The 14,039-nt window shown below is 56.6% G+C and overlaps 1 protein-coding gene across 1 annotated transcript in view; it reads left to right on the forward strand.

Moving 5' to 3' along the window:
- Positions 1-264: 264 nt before the first annotated feature.
- MPPED1 (metallophosphoesterase domain containing 1) overlaps positions 265-14,039 on the forward strand; it is a gene marked incomplete at its 3' end in the record, with an annotated part of 63,880 nt that continues 50,105 nt past the window's right edge. The window contains exons 1-2 of the mRNA XM_082850204.1: positions 265-1,450; positions 10,385-10,570. Of these exons, the coding sequence (XP_082706330.1) occupies positions 1,227-1,450; positions 10,385-10,570 (410 nt within the window). The 5' untranslated portion in view covers positions 265-1,226. The remainder of the gene's footprint in view (positions 1,451-10,384; positions 10,571-14,039) is intronic.

Here is a 14,039-nt window from a genome sequence, read left to right on the forward strand (position 1 = left end):
AAAGCAAAGGGGATTTTTTCTTCCTTTAACGTGACTGGGATCTCACTGTCCAGGAATAGTTTAAATGATGTTATTTTCTCCTTGGTTAAATGAAGTGCAGATACAATCGTCGGAGGGTCTTAATGACCAAAACCCAAAAAAATCCGAATCTTTGAGGTATTTCCTGTTTACATAGTTAAAAAAAAATTATGGAAAAGAGCAAGAAAAAAGGTGATCTTAATGAGGAAGCATGGGCCGTCATGGCAAGTGTGTGTGTCAGGGTGGGATGCAGTCTTGTTTCCAGGATTTCACATAGCCGAGTTGGAATCAAAAAGGGACATTTTAATCTAGTAACTACAAATGCAAACTGTACTTTCCAATGAAAGAAATGAAAAAAAAATCTATAGCGTTTGTAAGCTGTGATGTGAGTGGATTCAAGGTTTGACTGGGAACATCGGAATTCCTGAGATCCCTATAAGGCATTCGGGAAGGTTGTTGGTTTTTTGTTTTGTTTTGTTTTTTAAGTAGATTCCCACCCCACGCCCGACCATGGCCACCCTCTGAGCTGAGTTGGTGTCTGGCAATCTTTCGGGGAAAATCCCTTCTCCGGGCGCTGCTAAAACGATATCTTTAGGCGAAATGGTGGTTGATGAAGGAATTTGTGCCCGTGCTTTCCCCACCTGCTCGGGCTTGTAGGGGTGTGGCCGTGTGGGAGTGTGTTGGTGGGGGGGTCTGAGGGGAGCGGGTGGGGTTGGAGGTGAATCCTTCCTATTCCCCAGTTCCGAAAAGTAAAACTTACCTTACCTGTTTCCAGAATACCAGCCATTGTCTTCCGCATCTCACGGCCACGCTGTGGGCTCTGGGGGGTTTTGTCGAAGGCAAAAAAAAAAAAAAAAGTCTTAAGTATTTAAACATGTTGGACCATGCATGCATCCGTCCATGGCGTTGTGGGTTTTTTTTTTTTTTTTGGTCCCCTCCCTCCCTTCCCTTTTCTTTTCACCAAAGTATATTCATCAAACTGCTGAGTTGGAAAGATTTGTAATGAGTTTTTTAGCTGTACGACTGTGTTTTTTTTTTTTTTTCCTCTCCCCCGCCCTCTCCCTCTTTCTAAATCTTCATCTGACATTAAATAAAGCAAATCCCAAACAGATTAACTGTCGCACGGTTCTGCTTCGTCTCCTCAGTCTGTTCCCAGGTCTGGCTCGGGGCCGGGCGGCGGGAGATGCCCGGGCGGCCTGCGGAAGTCCATGTGGCGCGCTAGGTGGGATCCCGGCGTCCTGAAAGCAGAGGCCCTGGCCCTCCTGCCCTGCGGCCTGGGCATGGCCTTCTCCCAGTCCCACGCGATGGCCGCTCGGAGGCACCAGCACAGCCGGCTCATCATCGAGGTGGACGAGTACAGCTCCAACCCCACCCAGGCCTTCACCTTCTACAACATCAACCAGGGCCGCTTCCAGCCGCCGCATGTGCAGATGTGAGTGGGCGTCTCCGAAGGGACTGCGGGGTGGAAGGTGTGGGTGGTGAGGGCCGTCCGGGGTGGGCTCCTGGACTCGGGGTGCCTCCTGGCTTCTGGGCCCAAGCGTTTCATGCAACGGTTCTGGGATCCCCAGATCAGCGAGGCTCTGAGTTGGGAGGGATGTGGGAGAAGTTGCAGCGTGCTGGCCTGTGGGCCGATTCTGGCCTGGAGTCTTGTTTCATTTGGCCAGGAGAATGTTTTACAAATATTGAAAAATGAGGTGATTGCACATGAAAATCCAGACTTCTGGCTTTGCCGTACAAAGCCCAACGTCCTGGCAACCCCAGGCCCATACGTCCTCGTGGCAATGTCTGGGGAGCTGAGTTCCAGCTGCCCCTTCTTGGTATTTGGTATTGGGTTACTGACCCCCTGGTCTAATTCATGTTCCTTGTTGTACAGATGGGGAGGACGAGGCCCAGGGAGGGGACGGGACTTGCTGCAGGCCCCGTGGCAGGGTAGGACCCTGGGCTTGGCCTGGCTGTCCTCTCTTCCCTCTGCCCATCTCTTTTGCCCAGACCCCCTTTGCTTCTGTTGAAAAAGCAGAGATGCTTTCCAAAAGGACTGGGGAATTCTGCTGCCTGCCCTTTGGGGCTGATGGAAAATACCAGGGGTGCCCCAGTAGTGGGGCCGCAGCGAGAACATAGACTCGGGACTCCTGTGCACAGGTAGAACCTTTCCCCGCTCCCTGGATTTTTCTCCAGTGGTCGGGAGGGGTGCAGGTGACACAGGGTGGAGGTGGGTAAATTCCTGGCCCTGCCCTGGGCGACTCCGGGTGTTGCCAGAACGTCCTCGTCCTTTGTCCCCGCTGCCCGCTCCCATCAGCCCTGCACCACAGGGCTTACCTGGTGAGGAAGCAGAGGCCCAGACGGGTGACCCACGCGAGCCCGCACAGCCGGCAGGCACCAGAACTGACACCCGTCTCCAGTCCAGGCCATTCTCCATGCTTAGCATCCTTTTGCCGTGATGTCTGTGGACGTAAGTATGTACGTCCCTCCATCTGAGAGTGTAGACATTCGTCTGCTCCATTGCTGAAACTTCTCTCAGCCCCTTTGGGGTGCCCCTGTGCTGGGTCTGGGTCTCTGACAAGCCCCTGACGAGGGGGGAGCCCCACGAGTTCCCAGTGAGAGCACAGGGAGGTCAGAGCTGTGATGGGGATGCTCCTGGGCTCTGGGGCTCAGAGCAGGCCCCCCTGCCCCCCAGGCTGGGTCAGATGCCCCCATGAAGACACAGACCTTAGCTTCCTCTAGAACCTTGAGTACCGTCTCTAGGGAGCAGTGGTCAGGTGAGGTGTTAGCGGCCGTCCCTTTGGGGAGACGGGAGAACGCGGCCCGCGGCCCGCGTAGAGAAGGAGCCCGGGGGTTTCCACACCCGGGCCTGGAAGTGGGGTGGGGAGGTTGCTGCCTCTTGTTACTGTGCGGTTCCCTCGGGACTGGTCTTCTGTTGCAGAGGATGGGTGCAGAGAGATTATTCGTGGGCGAAGGGGTTCTGGAAGGCAGGTGGGCACCAGGCCTGGGGGTGGGCTCCAGCGCTGGGAACACCCTCTTCCCTGCAGCGCCTGCTCTGGAAAACGTTCATTTCCGTGGGAGCCGCAGGGCTGGCCTGTCGGTAGCTGCTTACTTTATTGTTTGGCCAACTTCTCTTTGGGAAACTAATCCCAGTACCCAGTTTGGAGCCAGACTGGCAGATTTGGGCAGGATGGGAGGCCCTGGGTCTCAGGCCCGCTCTTCCTTGGTCTCTGGGACCTTGAGGCCTGGCAGGGCTGCTGCAGGGGGGGAAGGCCCTCCCAGGGCTGGGTTTTCTCTTCTGTTGCTGGGGTTTATCCTCCTGGGCTGGAAGTGACAGTGCCTGAGGTCCCCGGATGCCACTGGGGACGGGCGAGAGCACCGGGCCCCTCGGGCAGAGCAGGTGGGGTATGTGTCTGTGCCCATTTGTCTGCACACCCATTAGAGGGGCCCCTGGGCACCGCAGATACAGCTGAGTAGTAGCAGGCAGAGCTGTCCTGTAGAACACCCCCGCCGGGCAGCCCCCAGTCCCAGAACAGGGCTAGGGCAACAGAAGTCAGGAGACAGGGCGGCCAAGGGGCTGAGGAAGGACCCTCTGGACGAGCTGACTTTTAGGTTGAGACCCAGAGGACGAGGAGTGAGGGCAGCAAGTTGGGAGGGGGAAGCAGGCCAGGCAGAAGTTGCCGCAGGGTCTGAGCTGGGGGGAGGCTGGGAAGTGCAGGAACGCCCAGCTGGGTGGAGGGTGCGCTGGGCAGGAGCCACGCGGGCCCCCGCGGGCCGGGCTGTGTCCTGAGGAAGGGCAGTGAATGACCAGGTGAGAGAAGGGTGATTCCCCCGCCTAACAACTGCGGGTTATTGTTCATTCATCCATTCATCCGTCCTCTCGGGGTGTGTGTGAGCAGCTGCGCAGCACACTGGTTAGTTAGGAGTGTGGGCTCCAGGCTGGCCTGCCCGGCTTTGAATCCTGGCTCTGCCACTTGTTTGTCTGGTGTCTCTCGGTGCCTCCGTTTCCCCGTCTACGTAATGCTGCTCATCGTAATACTGAGGGTCAGGTAGGTGAACCCACATAGAGGGGGGCCAGGCCACGATGTCCTGTATTGTTAGTATTCGCTGGCTGGGCCAGGTGCTAGGGACACAGCAGTGATCGGGGCAGAGCCCTGCCCGCGCCGAGCTGACCCTCCAGCGGGACATGTCGTAAGAGTCATGAAGTGCGCGATAGCGTAGGATCCTGGTAGCAACAAGTGCTGTGGAGAAAAAGCTTAACGGCTTTTCGTGGTCGCTCAGCTGGTGTGGGCGGAGCGGGTTCCCACCGGCCTGCCCCGCTGCCTCCCTCCTGGCCTGCTCTGTGCTGCCTGCTCCTGAGGCCAGGGTTCCAGGCGTTATTGGCAGTGGGGCTCTGGGGAGGCCGGGGGTTTGGGCCGGGTCCTGGGAAGAGCACGCAGTGCGCCCTGGTTCTGGACTCCTCATCCGGCGCTCTCTCATTGCCTGCTCGGGTCAACCCACCTTTGAAATGCAACTTTGTACCCAGCTGGGTGAAGCCGGATCGCGTGGGGACTCGGCGGGGCGCTGTTCCCTCCCACCCCCCTTCTTTGGACTCACACCCTGCGCACCAGGGAAGCACGTGGGTTTCCATGGCGAGTCTCCACTGAGGGAGACGCGGGAGGATGGCTGCCACTTCCCAGCACGAGATTTATCGCCACCCTGGGCTTTGTCTCGGGTGAGGGAGCGAGGGGCCCCATTTAATAAATCCACAATTTACATTTAGTAGCAACAGTGGCCATCCAAACGCGGCCTCCGGTCGAGCCCCGTGATTTATGCAGTTGCCCCCAGAGACCCTGGCGGTAACGAGGCTGTCTTTGCCTGAGGAGTGAATGTCTGGATCTGGGCCTCTGGGTTTTGGGCCCTGAGACGGAAGACCCCTTACCCTGGGGGCCGAGAAACCCTGCGGTGGTCTGGGGAGAGCCCCTCCAGGCACCGGCCCCTTAGTCCTGGGTGGGCAGGTGGACGGGTGGCCTGTTGCTCAGCGAGAAGGTGAGCGCAGTGTCTGCGGGACAGGGTACCCTGGGGATCCACCTTATGGGGGGAGGAGCTGGTGCCAGGCATGGCGACTCCTCTCTGGCCTTTAAAGGGAGTCCCATCGGTGGATACTAGACTAACCCGTTTAAAGACCCTCCAAGCACGTCAGGCTGTGCGGGGTCCTTGAAGAATGTAGCAGGGCGGGGCACTGCTCTGCGCCAGGCTGGGACCGGCCCCCTGTCCCCGGCCCTCAGCTCTGCACCAGGTTGGAGTGCCGACCCCCTCGCTAGGTGACACGGAGGCTTCAGAAGGGACCCAGTGGCCCCTAGCCCGTCTGTGCACTGAGAGGTCTCCAGGAGACAGTGAGGGTCAGCCTTGGCCCCCCGAGGGGGCGTGGCAGGAAGAAAGCCCCGACCTGGGCTCTGTCTGTTCTCCAGCCACATCCTGCACCCTCTCCCCAAGGGCTCCAGGTGCAGTTCTGGTTTCTGGGACATTTATGTTTTTTATTTAAATTAATTTTTATTGGAGTATAGTTGCTTTACAGTGTTGTGTTAGTTTCTACTGTACAGCAAAATGAATCAGCTATACATATATGCCCTCTTTTTTGGATTTCCTTCCCGTTTAGGTCACCACAGTGCGTTAAGTAGAGTTCCCTGTGCAGTATGTTCTCATTAGTTGTCCATTTTATACATAGTATCAATAGTGTATATGTGTCCATCCCAATCTCCCAATTCCTCCCACCCCCCGCCCATACACGTTTGTTCTTTCCATGTTTTCTGGGACATTCCATTGTTCCCTCTGCCTCCCCTACTCTTTGTCCTGACAACATAGACTCATCCTTCAGATCTCACCCAGGTGTCACTTCCTTGGGGACACCTTCCCTGACCCTTCCCCAGACCTTCCTAACGGCCCCCCACCCCGATCTAAGCACTCAGAGCCTTCCCTTCGTGACACAGGCTTCAGCCTGTGCTTATGCATTCATTTGTGGGACAGTTTTCTAAGCATCTGTCCCCTCCACCAGCACGGGCTGTTCCTCGAGCCTAGCACAGTGGACAGGAGGAGGGAAAGAAAAGGGAGCAAGGATGAGGCAGGGTGCACGCCCCAGGAAGAGTGTGGTGGGAGATCAAGGAGGGCTTCCTGGGGGTGGTGGCATAACCCCGGAGCTTGGAAGACCAGCAAAAGCAAAGCCAGGATGTGGGGAGGAAGGGCAGGCACAGGGACTCGGGGTGGAGGTCACCTCGGAGCCAGTGCTTCGTGGAAAGAGCCTTGGGCAGTGTGGCCCAGTGCCAACCAGTCCCTGCCTTCCTCTGGGCCTCCGTTTCCCCACTTGTAGGCTGAAAGGAGGGGACCAGAGGTCTCTCTCATTCTAGAACGCCACAGCTCGTGTCCAGTTACGTGGCTGGACATGGTTTTGGAACTTCACTGAAGGAACGAGTCCTCTGCTCTCCACCCCCTGGCTTTCAGTGTACCCTATTTCCCCAGGAAGTAGTGGGGGGATGGGGCTCTGCTTCTGATGCCCACATGAGTCTTTGGTACCAGGAGCTGCACTTCCGGGGAGCCAATGGCTTAGGGGAGAAAGAGACCGAGAAGGGGTCCAGGGCACAGGAAATGGGCTGCAGGGGGCAGCCCTGGGTGGTTCCCACCTTACAGAGCTGGACTGGAGGAGGGGAGGGTCCAGGGCACAGCGAGGAAGTCGCCGAGCCGGGGTGCCAGGCTGGGTCCAGGTGCCGGAGGCTGCCTTCTCTATTCTGCACCATGCCTGCCGCCAGGATTCCGGTGGGAAGATCCCTTGTGAGGCTGGAGAGAGTGGTGACAGATTATAGGTCTCAGAGAGAGAGAGAGAAAGAGCCACAGCCTTGATGGGGGCCCCTCAGCAGGCAGAGGCTTTGGGAAAGTCGGGTTTGGCCCCCCCAAACCAGGAACACTTGTTTCCATACCTTCTCTCTGGTCTATGAAGAACGACTCTGGAATAACCATTTTGCTTTGTTTCTTCTAGTCGCGAGAAGGTGTGAGGTTCAATGCCCCGATTCCAGTTCTGAAGGCCTAGGTTCAAATTCTGCTCTTTGACGTACTAGCAAGTGCCCTGGATGTGGGACTAACCTTTCCAGGCCCCAGTTACTTACTCTACGGGGCTGCTGGAACTCAGGGGTTAGCCAGGGTTTTGCCATTGCAAGTGTCAGAAACCCAATTCAAATTGTCTTATGGGTAAAAGAGAGTTTACTGGCTCACATAATTAGCTAGGAAATCCAGGTTGGGACCAGCTTCAGGCACAGCTGGATCTAGGGTTCAAAGGATGCTGTCGAGTCCTCCCACCCTTTGTGTGCTCTCGTTCTCTTTCTCCATATCTTCATTCTTCTCGCTCTTTTCCTCACTTCTAAACACCGCCAGGGTTTCTGGGAGCTGCACGAGGTGGTCTCTATGGGTGTCCCGTCCTGTGCCTAGCAGGTGTTTGGTATTTAGGGGGCACTCAAGAAGCATTTGTCCATAGATTGACTGAATGAAATGAAGGCCTGGAAATAGTCCAGCTTGGTGTGAGTTCTGGAACCAAAAACCAGCTTCAAATTCCAGCTCCACCGGCTTCCATAGCTGAGATCCTGGGCACGTTAGCCTTTTCTGCTTCTCAGTTTCCTCATCTATAAAATGGGCACAACCATAGTGCCCTGCTCAGACAGTCATTGTGAGGGTGAAGAGAGCAGATGCACGTAAAGCGCTTAACACATAATGAGCTCTCAGCCCTGGAAATCATCAGTATCATTACTGTTGTTATTATTTCAAGGTTGAGCATTTGTTACAATCCAAATAGCCGGAGGACAGTGCCGGGAAATAAGAGTCTATTTTTTTTTCTCTGGGGATTATTAGGTTTGCCTCCTCACTGAGCTCAGAAGCCTCGGGGCAGAGGGAAGTAAGAACAGAGTTAATTAAAGAGCTTGGGCTCCAGCAGCAGGCCCAGCCTGACTAGCGCCGGTGCAACTCGCGTGCTCTTGGCTGGCTGATGGCGGGAACTGCTCAGGGCTCCTCCACAAGGGACTCACAGGGGGTGGCATCTCACTCCCTGTGTCTCCTTTTTTTTTCTCTTTGACTTGTTCTCTGTTTCCTTGTGGTTTTCTCACAACCTCAGTGTATGTGAGGGGGAATGAAAGAAAGAAAGAAAGAATGAATGAATTTGAATGAATTTGATTGGCTCACTCGTGTTCCTTGCCGGGCCAGTAGCCCAGTAGTGATTGGCTGCCTTGGTCCAATCAGCTGTGTTAGGGGCGGACAGGTGGATTCACAGGCCGGCTCCCTGCAAGACTATCACATGGGGTGGGGGGAGGGACCCAGAGGACAGAGGAGTGGCAGGAATTACTGGGAGGGAGATTTGAGCTTCCAGACCAGCTCAGGCATCACCTCCTCCTGGAAAGTTCAGGGGGCCCCAGGCCAGGTTAGGGCCTTCTCTGGCCCCCAGCCCCTCTGCTGCCCCATCGAATCTTGTGACTTTATTGTCGTTTCCTGGCCAGGTCTGTCTCCACCATCAGTCTGGGATCAGGCCTGGCTCATTCAGTTCCCCAGCTTTGAGCTCAGGGCTGGTACCCAGTAGGCATTCAGGATGTGTTGTGTTGAATGAATGAGGGAATGAATGAAGGAATGAGAGGGATGAAGGAGGGCTCCAGAACCCTCCTGTTGCCATCATCAGACTCAGGGATTTTTCCTCTTCTCCCCGGTCGGGTCCCACTCTGACCTGCTGGGATTCTAACTTGACTTAACCACCCCCAGAGAGGTGCCCCGCGAACCCCTCCCGCCGCAGCCTGGTGACGTGGAGGGGCCGATGTGACGCTGTAGCTGCGATGGGTGGGGCGTGCTCATGCTCCCTGCACATTAGCCTGCTGAACCCACGTCTCTCGTAAGGTGTTAGTTACGTTTCTTCGAAGTATTTTGTCTGAAGAAAAAGAAGCATAATCAGAAAGATGCCTTTGAAAGTATTTACGTAACTGATGTGGCGCTGCTTTTGGTTTGGCGCATAATTAGATTTAAACACAACTCCTCGAGCCGCATCCTCGTTGGGAGAGAGCAGCTCGTTGAAATGTCATTGCGTTGTTTTTCAGAGTTTTGAGCCTGGAAAAATCAGTCAGCTGAGGAGGCAGAGTGTGGCTCTCGGGGAGAGCCCTGAACTGGGGGGGCCACCTGTTCGGTGTCCTCCTCTGTAAGACGAGAAGGCTCCCAGGGGCTCCCCGGGACCAAGAACTTAACGGTTGTGCAGCTTGTTAATTTTCTGAGCATTGTTGCCTAATGAGATAGCTCCATTTTACAGACGAGCAAACCAAGGCCAGACATTTTCCTAAGGTTACACGTTAGTGACGGGCAGCAGATCTGGGATCTGAAGCCTGGTCTTCTGATTCCAGAACTGTTTTCCTACAGGACCTTGGAAAGCCCTTGTTCTAAACCCGATCGGACCATCTCATAGTTTTGGAAAATTGCTGCCTGTCTTTAGTGCTTTGTTTCACAAGTTCCCACGAAATTCCCCCCTTCCCTCGTGGTTCTCCCCGGATGCTACTTGTGCTGTCTCTGCACAGTGCCAGAGAGTCGGATCTTCCAGCTGGAAGGTGGAGCTCCGTCCATGCATCCCTGATGGGGCTGATAGCACCCCCCAAGGGGGTGAAAACTGGTTTGGGGGGGTGAAAAAAATCTTACTCTGATTCTAAAGCACAGATACACGCACAGTAAATGAACAGACATACAGCGTATCTGTGGTGTTAGAACTTTATGAGAGAGGGGTGAGTAGAAAAAACATCTAAAAAGGCCCCTTGGGCTTCCCTGGTGGCGCAGTGGTTGAGAGTCCGCCTGCCGATGCAGGGGACACGGGTTCGTGCCCCAATCCGGGAAGATCCCACATGCCGCGGAGCGGCTGGGTCCGTGAGCCATGGCCGCTGAGCCTGCGCGTCCGGAGCCTGTGCTCCGCAACGGGAGAGGCCACAACAGTGAGAGGCCCGCGTACCGCAAAAAAAAGAAAAAAAGAAAGAAGACAAAAAGGCCCCTTAAGGGCTGATAATGAAAAAAAAAAGGTAGAGAGGTACTGCTTGTCAAGCAGCAGGTTAGCTGTAGCCGCCATACAGGTGCACGCGGGTACAGGTGCCCGGTTGTACCTGTCAGCCCTTCCCACTCATTACCTCGCAGCAACCCTCGGGGCTTCCCACGTTACAGAGGGGAAGCTGAGGCTCAGGGGGAAATGTTTTGCCCGGCTAGTGATCAGGAGGGGCAGGATTCGGACGCAGGTGAGCAGGCGGATGTGATCTGGACCACATGTGATCTGACCTGGCTGTGGTCTGAGTTGATGGGACGTGAGCTGCAGGCTCCCAGCGCCGCGACCCCGTGACCCCATGATCTTCTCTCCCTTCAGGGTGGACCCGGTGCCTCATGACGCCCCCAAGCCGCCCGGATACACCCGCTTTGTCTGCGTGTCTGACACCCACTCGAGGACGGACCCCATCCAGATGCCCTACGGCGACGTGCTCATCCATGCCGGGGACTTCACCGAGCTGGGGCTCCCGAGCGAGGTGAAGAAATTCAACGAGTGGCTGGGTAGGTGCCAGAAGGGGCGGTGCCTGTGAGCAGCCGGACTCGGGCGGCCCCCTGCCCACCGTCCTTCCTCCCTGCTCTGCCCGGCCCCTCCCTGGACTTTGTCACCTGTCCACCTCCCCTGGGAAGCCCCCTGACCTCCGGGACCAGGCCACACCCCTCTCACTCTCCCATGACACCTGGGAGGTCTCCTACCCCAGCGCTTGTCTCTGCTGTGATTTTCCATTTGTTGGTGGGATTTTTTTGGCCTGGAGGACTTCCTCCCAAAGGGATTTTGTCCAGGTTTGTTTTTGTCCACTTGTGTGTCCAGCCCCCAGTGCCTGGTACAGATAGATGCCGAGTAAATAATTGATGAGCGGATAAGTGGCTGAATGGGCGGATGAATGAATGACTCTCTGGGAACAGTGATGTCAGGGCAGGCACCTCAGCTGGTGGGTACAGCCACCCACCGTCATTGACGGCTTCTCCAGTGAGGGGACCCTCCAGGCCTCCGTGGCCCCAAGCAGGAGCCCAGGGGGCCCGGTGTGGGTTCCTCCGTGGGCAGCCATTGGTACAGGCAGCGGAGTGCCGTCCTGCGCCATAGGAGATGGTGGGCCACGATTCTCAAGCACGCCCCTAGGGTTTTGTCCTTGGCTTTGCTTTCTTCCAAAATAAGAAAGACATAAATCTGGGGTGCCCCCTGGGAAAAGCCGTTTGCTTGGAATCCAGAGACACCTCCCAGCGAGTCTCTGTGCCGTGGCCCAAGGAGACAGATGGGTGGCCCCTGGGCTGCCTGGTGTACTGGGCTGCTGACACAGAGGCCTGGGTACGGGGCGGGCCCACCTCCCTGTGCAGCCCCTCGTGGCCGCCAGACGGTCCCCCGCCTCCCCAGGGGCGTCCCGCTGTGCAGTTGGCTGGGAGCTGTGCAAGCAGAGGGGGGCCAGGAGCGAGGCGGGTGGCTGCGGCGGGAGAGGCTGGCTCTGCCAGTCGAGACAAATATTTACAAGCAAGGCCTTGCACTCCCCTTGGCGGGCTCGGGGCTTTAAATATTGATTATTCAAACGGGAAGTTCTCATCAAGGGGCCTGTTTGGGCTGAGCCTTGCGAAGGCTGGGATGGGAGGGGCTCCTGTCGGTGAGTCTGCCCTGGGCTTCTCCCCACGCCCCCGGCTGCTTCCAGGTCCGGGCTGCTTCCAAGGAGGGGACCCTCACGGAGGCTGGTTTCTTGTCCCCCTGCTGTGGGTCTCAAAAGACGTGAGGCTGAGCTGAGTCCGTGTCCCAGGCGGAGAACAGGAGTTGCTGGTGGCCGGGCACCTGCTTGTGTGCCAGGCTCCTTACCGCCACTGCCTGGCTGAATTTGAGGAAGAGCCATTTGGGGTGGGGGCTGTTTAGACCCCTATCTGACAGCAGACGATGTCGGCTCCCCTGCACTGAGGTTCCCGAAGTGAGGGACTATTTCCGATGTCCCCCCGGCCCAGACGTGCTCGTCTCCAAGCTGAGTGAGTAAATGAACCCAACAGTTGCATGTGCCAGGGGGGTGGTGGCCAAGGGCTGTGGGATCTCAGTGCAGAGGCTGGTGGTGGCCTCTTCCCAGGCTGGGGCGGCTTCTGGGACAAGCTGCCCTTGGGCTGGGCCCGGCCTGGGGAGCTGGGCGATGGTGCTGGGAACAGAGCAGCTGCAGGTTGCGGGGACAGCGGAGGCCAAAGCCTGCGGGGGGACACTTGAGAGGTGGCATGACATGTTGTGACTGGAGGGAGGAGGTTTGGAGAACGTGAGGGTGATGAGCCTGGAAAGAGGGGTGGGGACTCCCTGAGACTCTGCACATAAGGGGAAAGCAGGGGCCTGGGAGGGCCAGCACGGTGAGATGTGGCCATTTTAGGAGAATCTCGTTACTCGCCTCGTAACAGAAGTCAGAACTGTGTGCTGGAGGAATTCAGGAGGCTTTCTTCATGTCTGCACTTGACGTGGGATTGATTTATTTGCCTGGATCATCACGGGTGGGAAGGGTGAACTTACAGAGGGGTCTCCCTTTCACAAAAGGAACCTCTCCCCTTGGCAGCCTTGAAGTGTTTGCAGATGTCACTGTTTGTCACTCAAGTGGGCTGGGCGGGGCTTCAGCCTGAAGAGTGACAGAGCTGGAGGAATTTGCATGTGAGTTAGGGCATCAGTAGGAGTGGGTTTATAGCGGTCCGTCTGCAGCTGGCTTTTTGGGAACTGGCCCGCTGCGCAAGGTGACTCACCTCTGTGGGCTGGCGGTTCACGTGCCAGGGGTGTGGTGATGCGGCAGAGATGGGCTCAGGGTGGTGTTGTAAAGGGCTCTGTGTTTATTGAGTGTTGGCCTGTGCCCTTTATGTATATTATTAAATCATTTGCTTCTCTTGATGAGGGAACGAGGCGGGAGCTATTGTCATCCCCACTTGACAGAGGAGAAACCGAGGCCCAGAGGAGGGAAGGAACTTGCCCAAGGTCACACAGCTAGTAAGTGGCAGAGCTGGGGTTTAAACCCAGGCAGCTGGACTCCAGAGCCGAGCTCTGTCCTCTCCTCTGTTATCACCTCTCTTGTTTTTATGGTGAAACCTCACTGATTCGAAGTTAAGGTGTGGGCTGTGCCTCTTGGGGCCAGACGTCCAGGGTCAGCTCTCTCCCAGGTGATGGCGGCAGTCATGTGACCTCTCTGAGCCCCCCTGGCCTCGTTTTAACTGGAGGTGGTCAGGCTCCCCTTGACCTGCCTGCCTCTTTGGAGGCGGGTTGTTTTGAGACTCCACTGGGATGGAGGAAATGTTCAAGTGTGTGAACTGTAAAGGGCTGTGCAGGTGTTATTACTGCCCCCAGGAGCTGGCGTTTGCAGATCAGGGCCCTCTTGGGGTAGAGGTAGGGGACATGGGCTGGTCCCACAGTAGGCAGTGGGGGGCCTTGAGCTGAGCCTTCACGTTGAGTTGCAGGGAGAAGCGGTAGATGATTTGTGTGTAAAAGTGTGTGGAGTTGACCTGCGATCTCAGCTGTGTGGGCAGTTCTTGCAGACACACACGCACACACACTCAGCAAAGACCGCAGGGGTATTCATTCGTCCATTCAGTACACCTCACTGAGAGCTCTGTGCAAGTGTGTCCCATGCAGTGGGTGATGGTGGGGAGTGAGGACAGGGTGCTGCGTCTGGTGATGGGGACACAGTGGATGGGTGGATACACCAGAAGCAGTAAGAGAACCGTTCACGTGATGAGGTCGGCAGAGTGCTGGCCCCGGGGGCGTGATGGTGACTGAGAGCCCCTTGAGGCGCCATGGAAGGCCTCCCTGAAGAGGTGGCTTTGGGTGAGGCGTGGAGGTGAGAGTGAGGTGATGGAGGAGGGACATTCCAGGCAGGGGCACAGCGGCTGCAGAGGACCTGAGGGCAGGCAGGCAGGTGTGCAGTGTGGAGGGTTTGTCACCGGTTGGTTCAGATACGCCCTGTGGGCCAGCGGCAGGCGTTTGGGGTTGATTCTAGGTGCCATGGGGTCTTTGG

Source organism: Leucopleurus acutus, assembly GCF_964270905.1.
Source record: "Leucopleurus acutus genome assembly, chromosome: 11".
Taxonomy (NCBI): domain Eukaryota; kingdom Metazoa; phylum Chordata; class Mammalia; order Artiodactyla; family Delphinidae; genus Leucopleurus; species Leucopleurus acutus.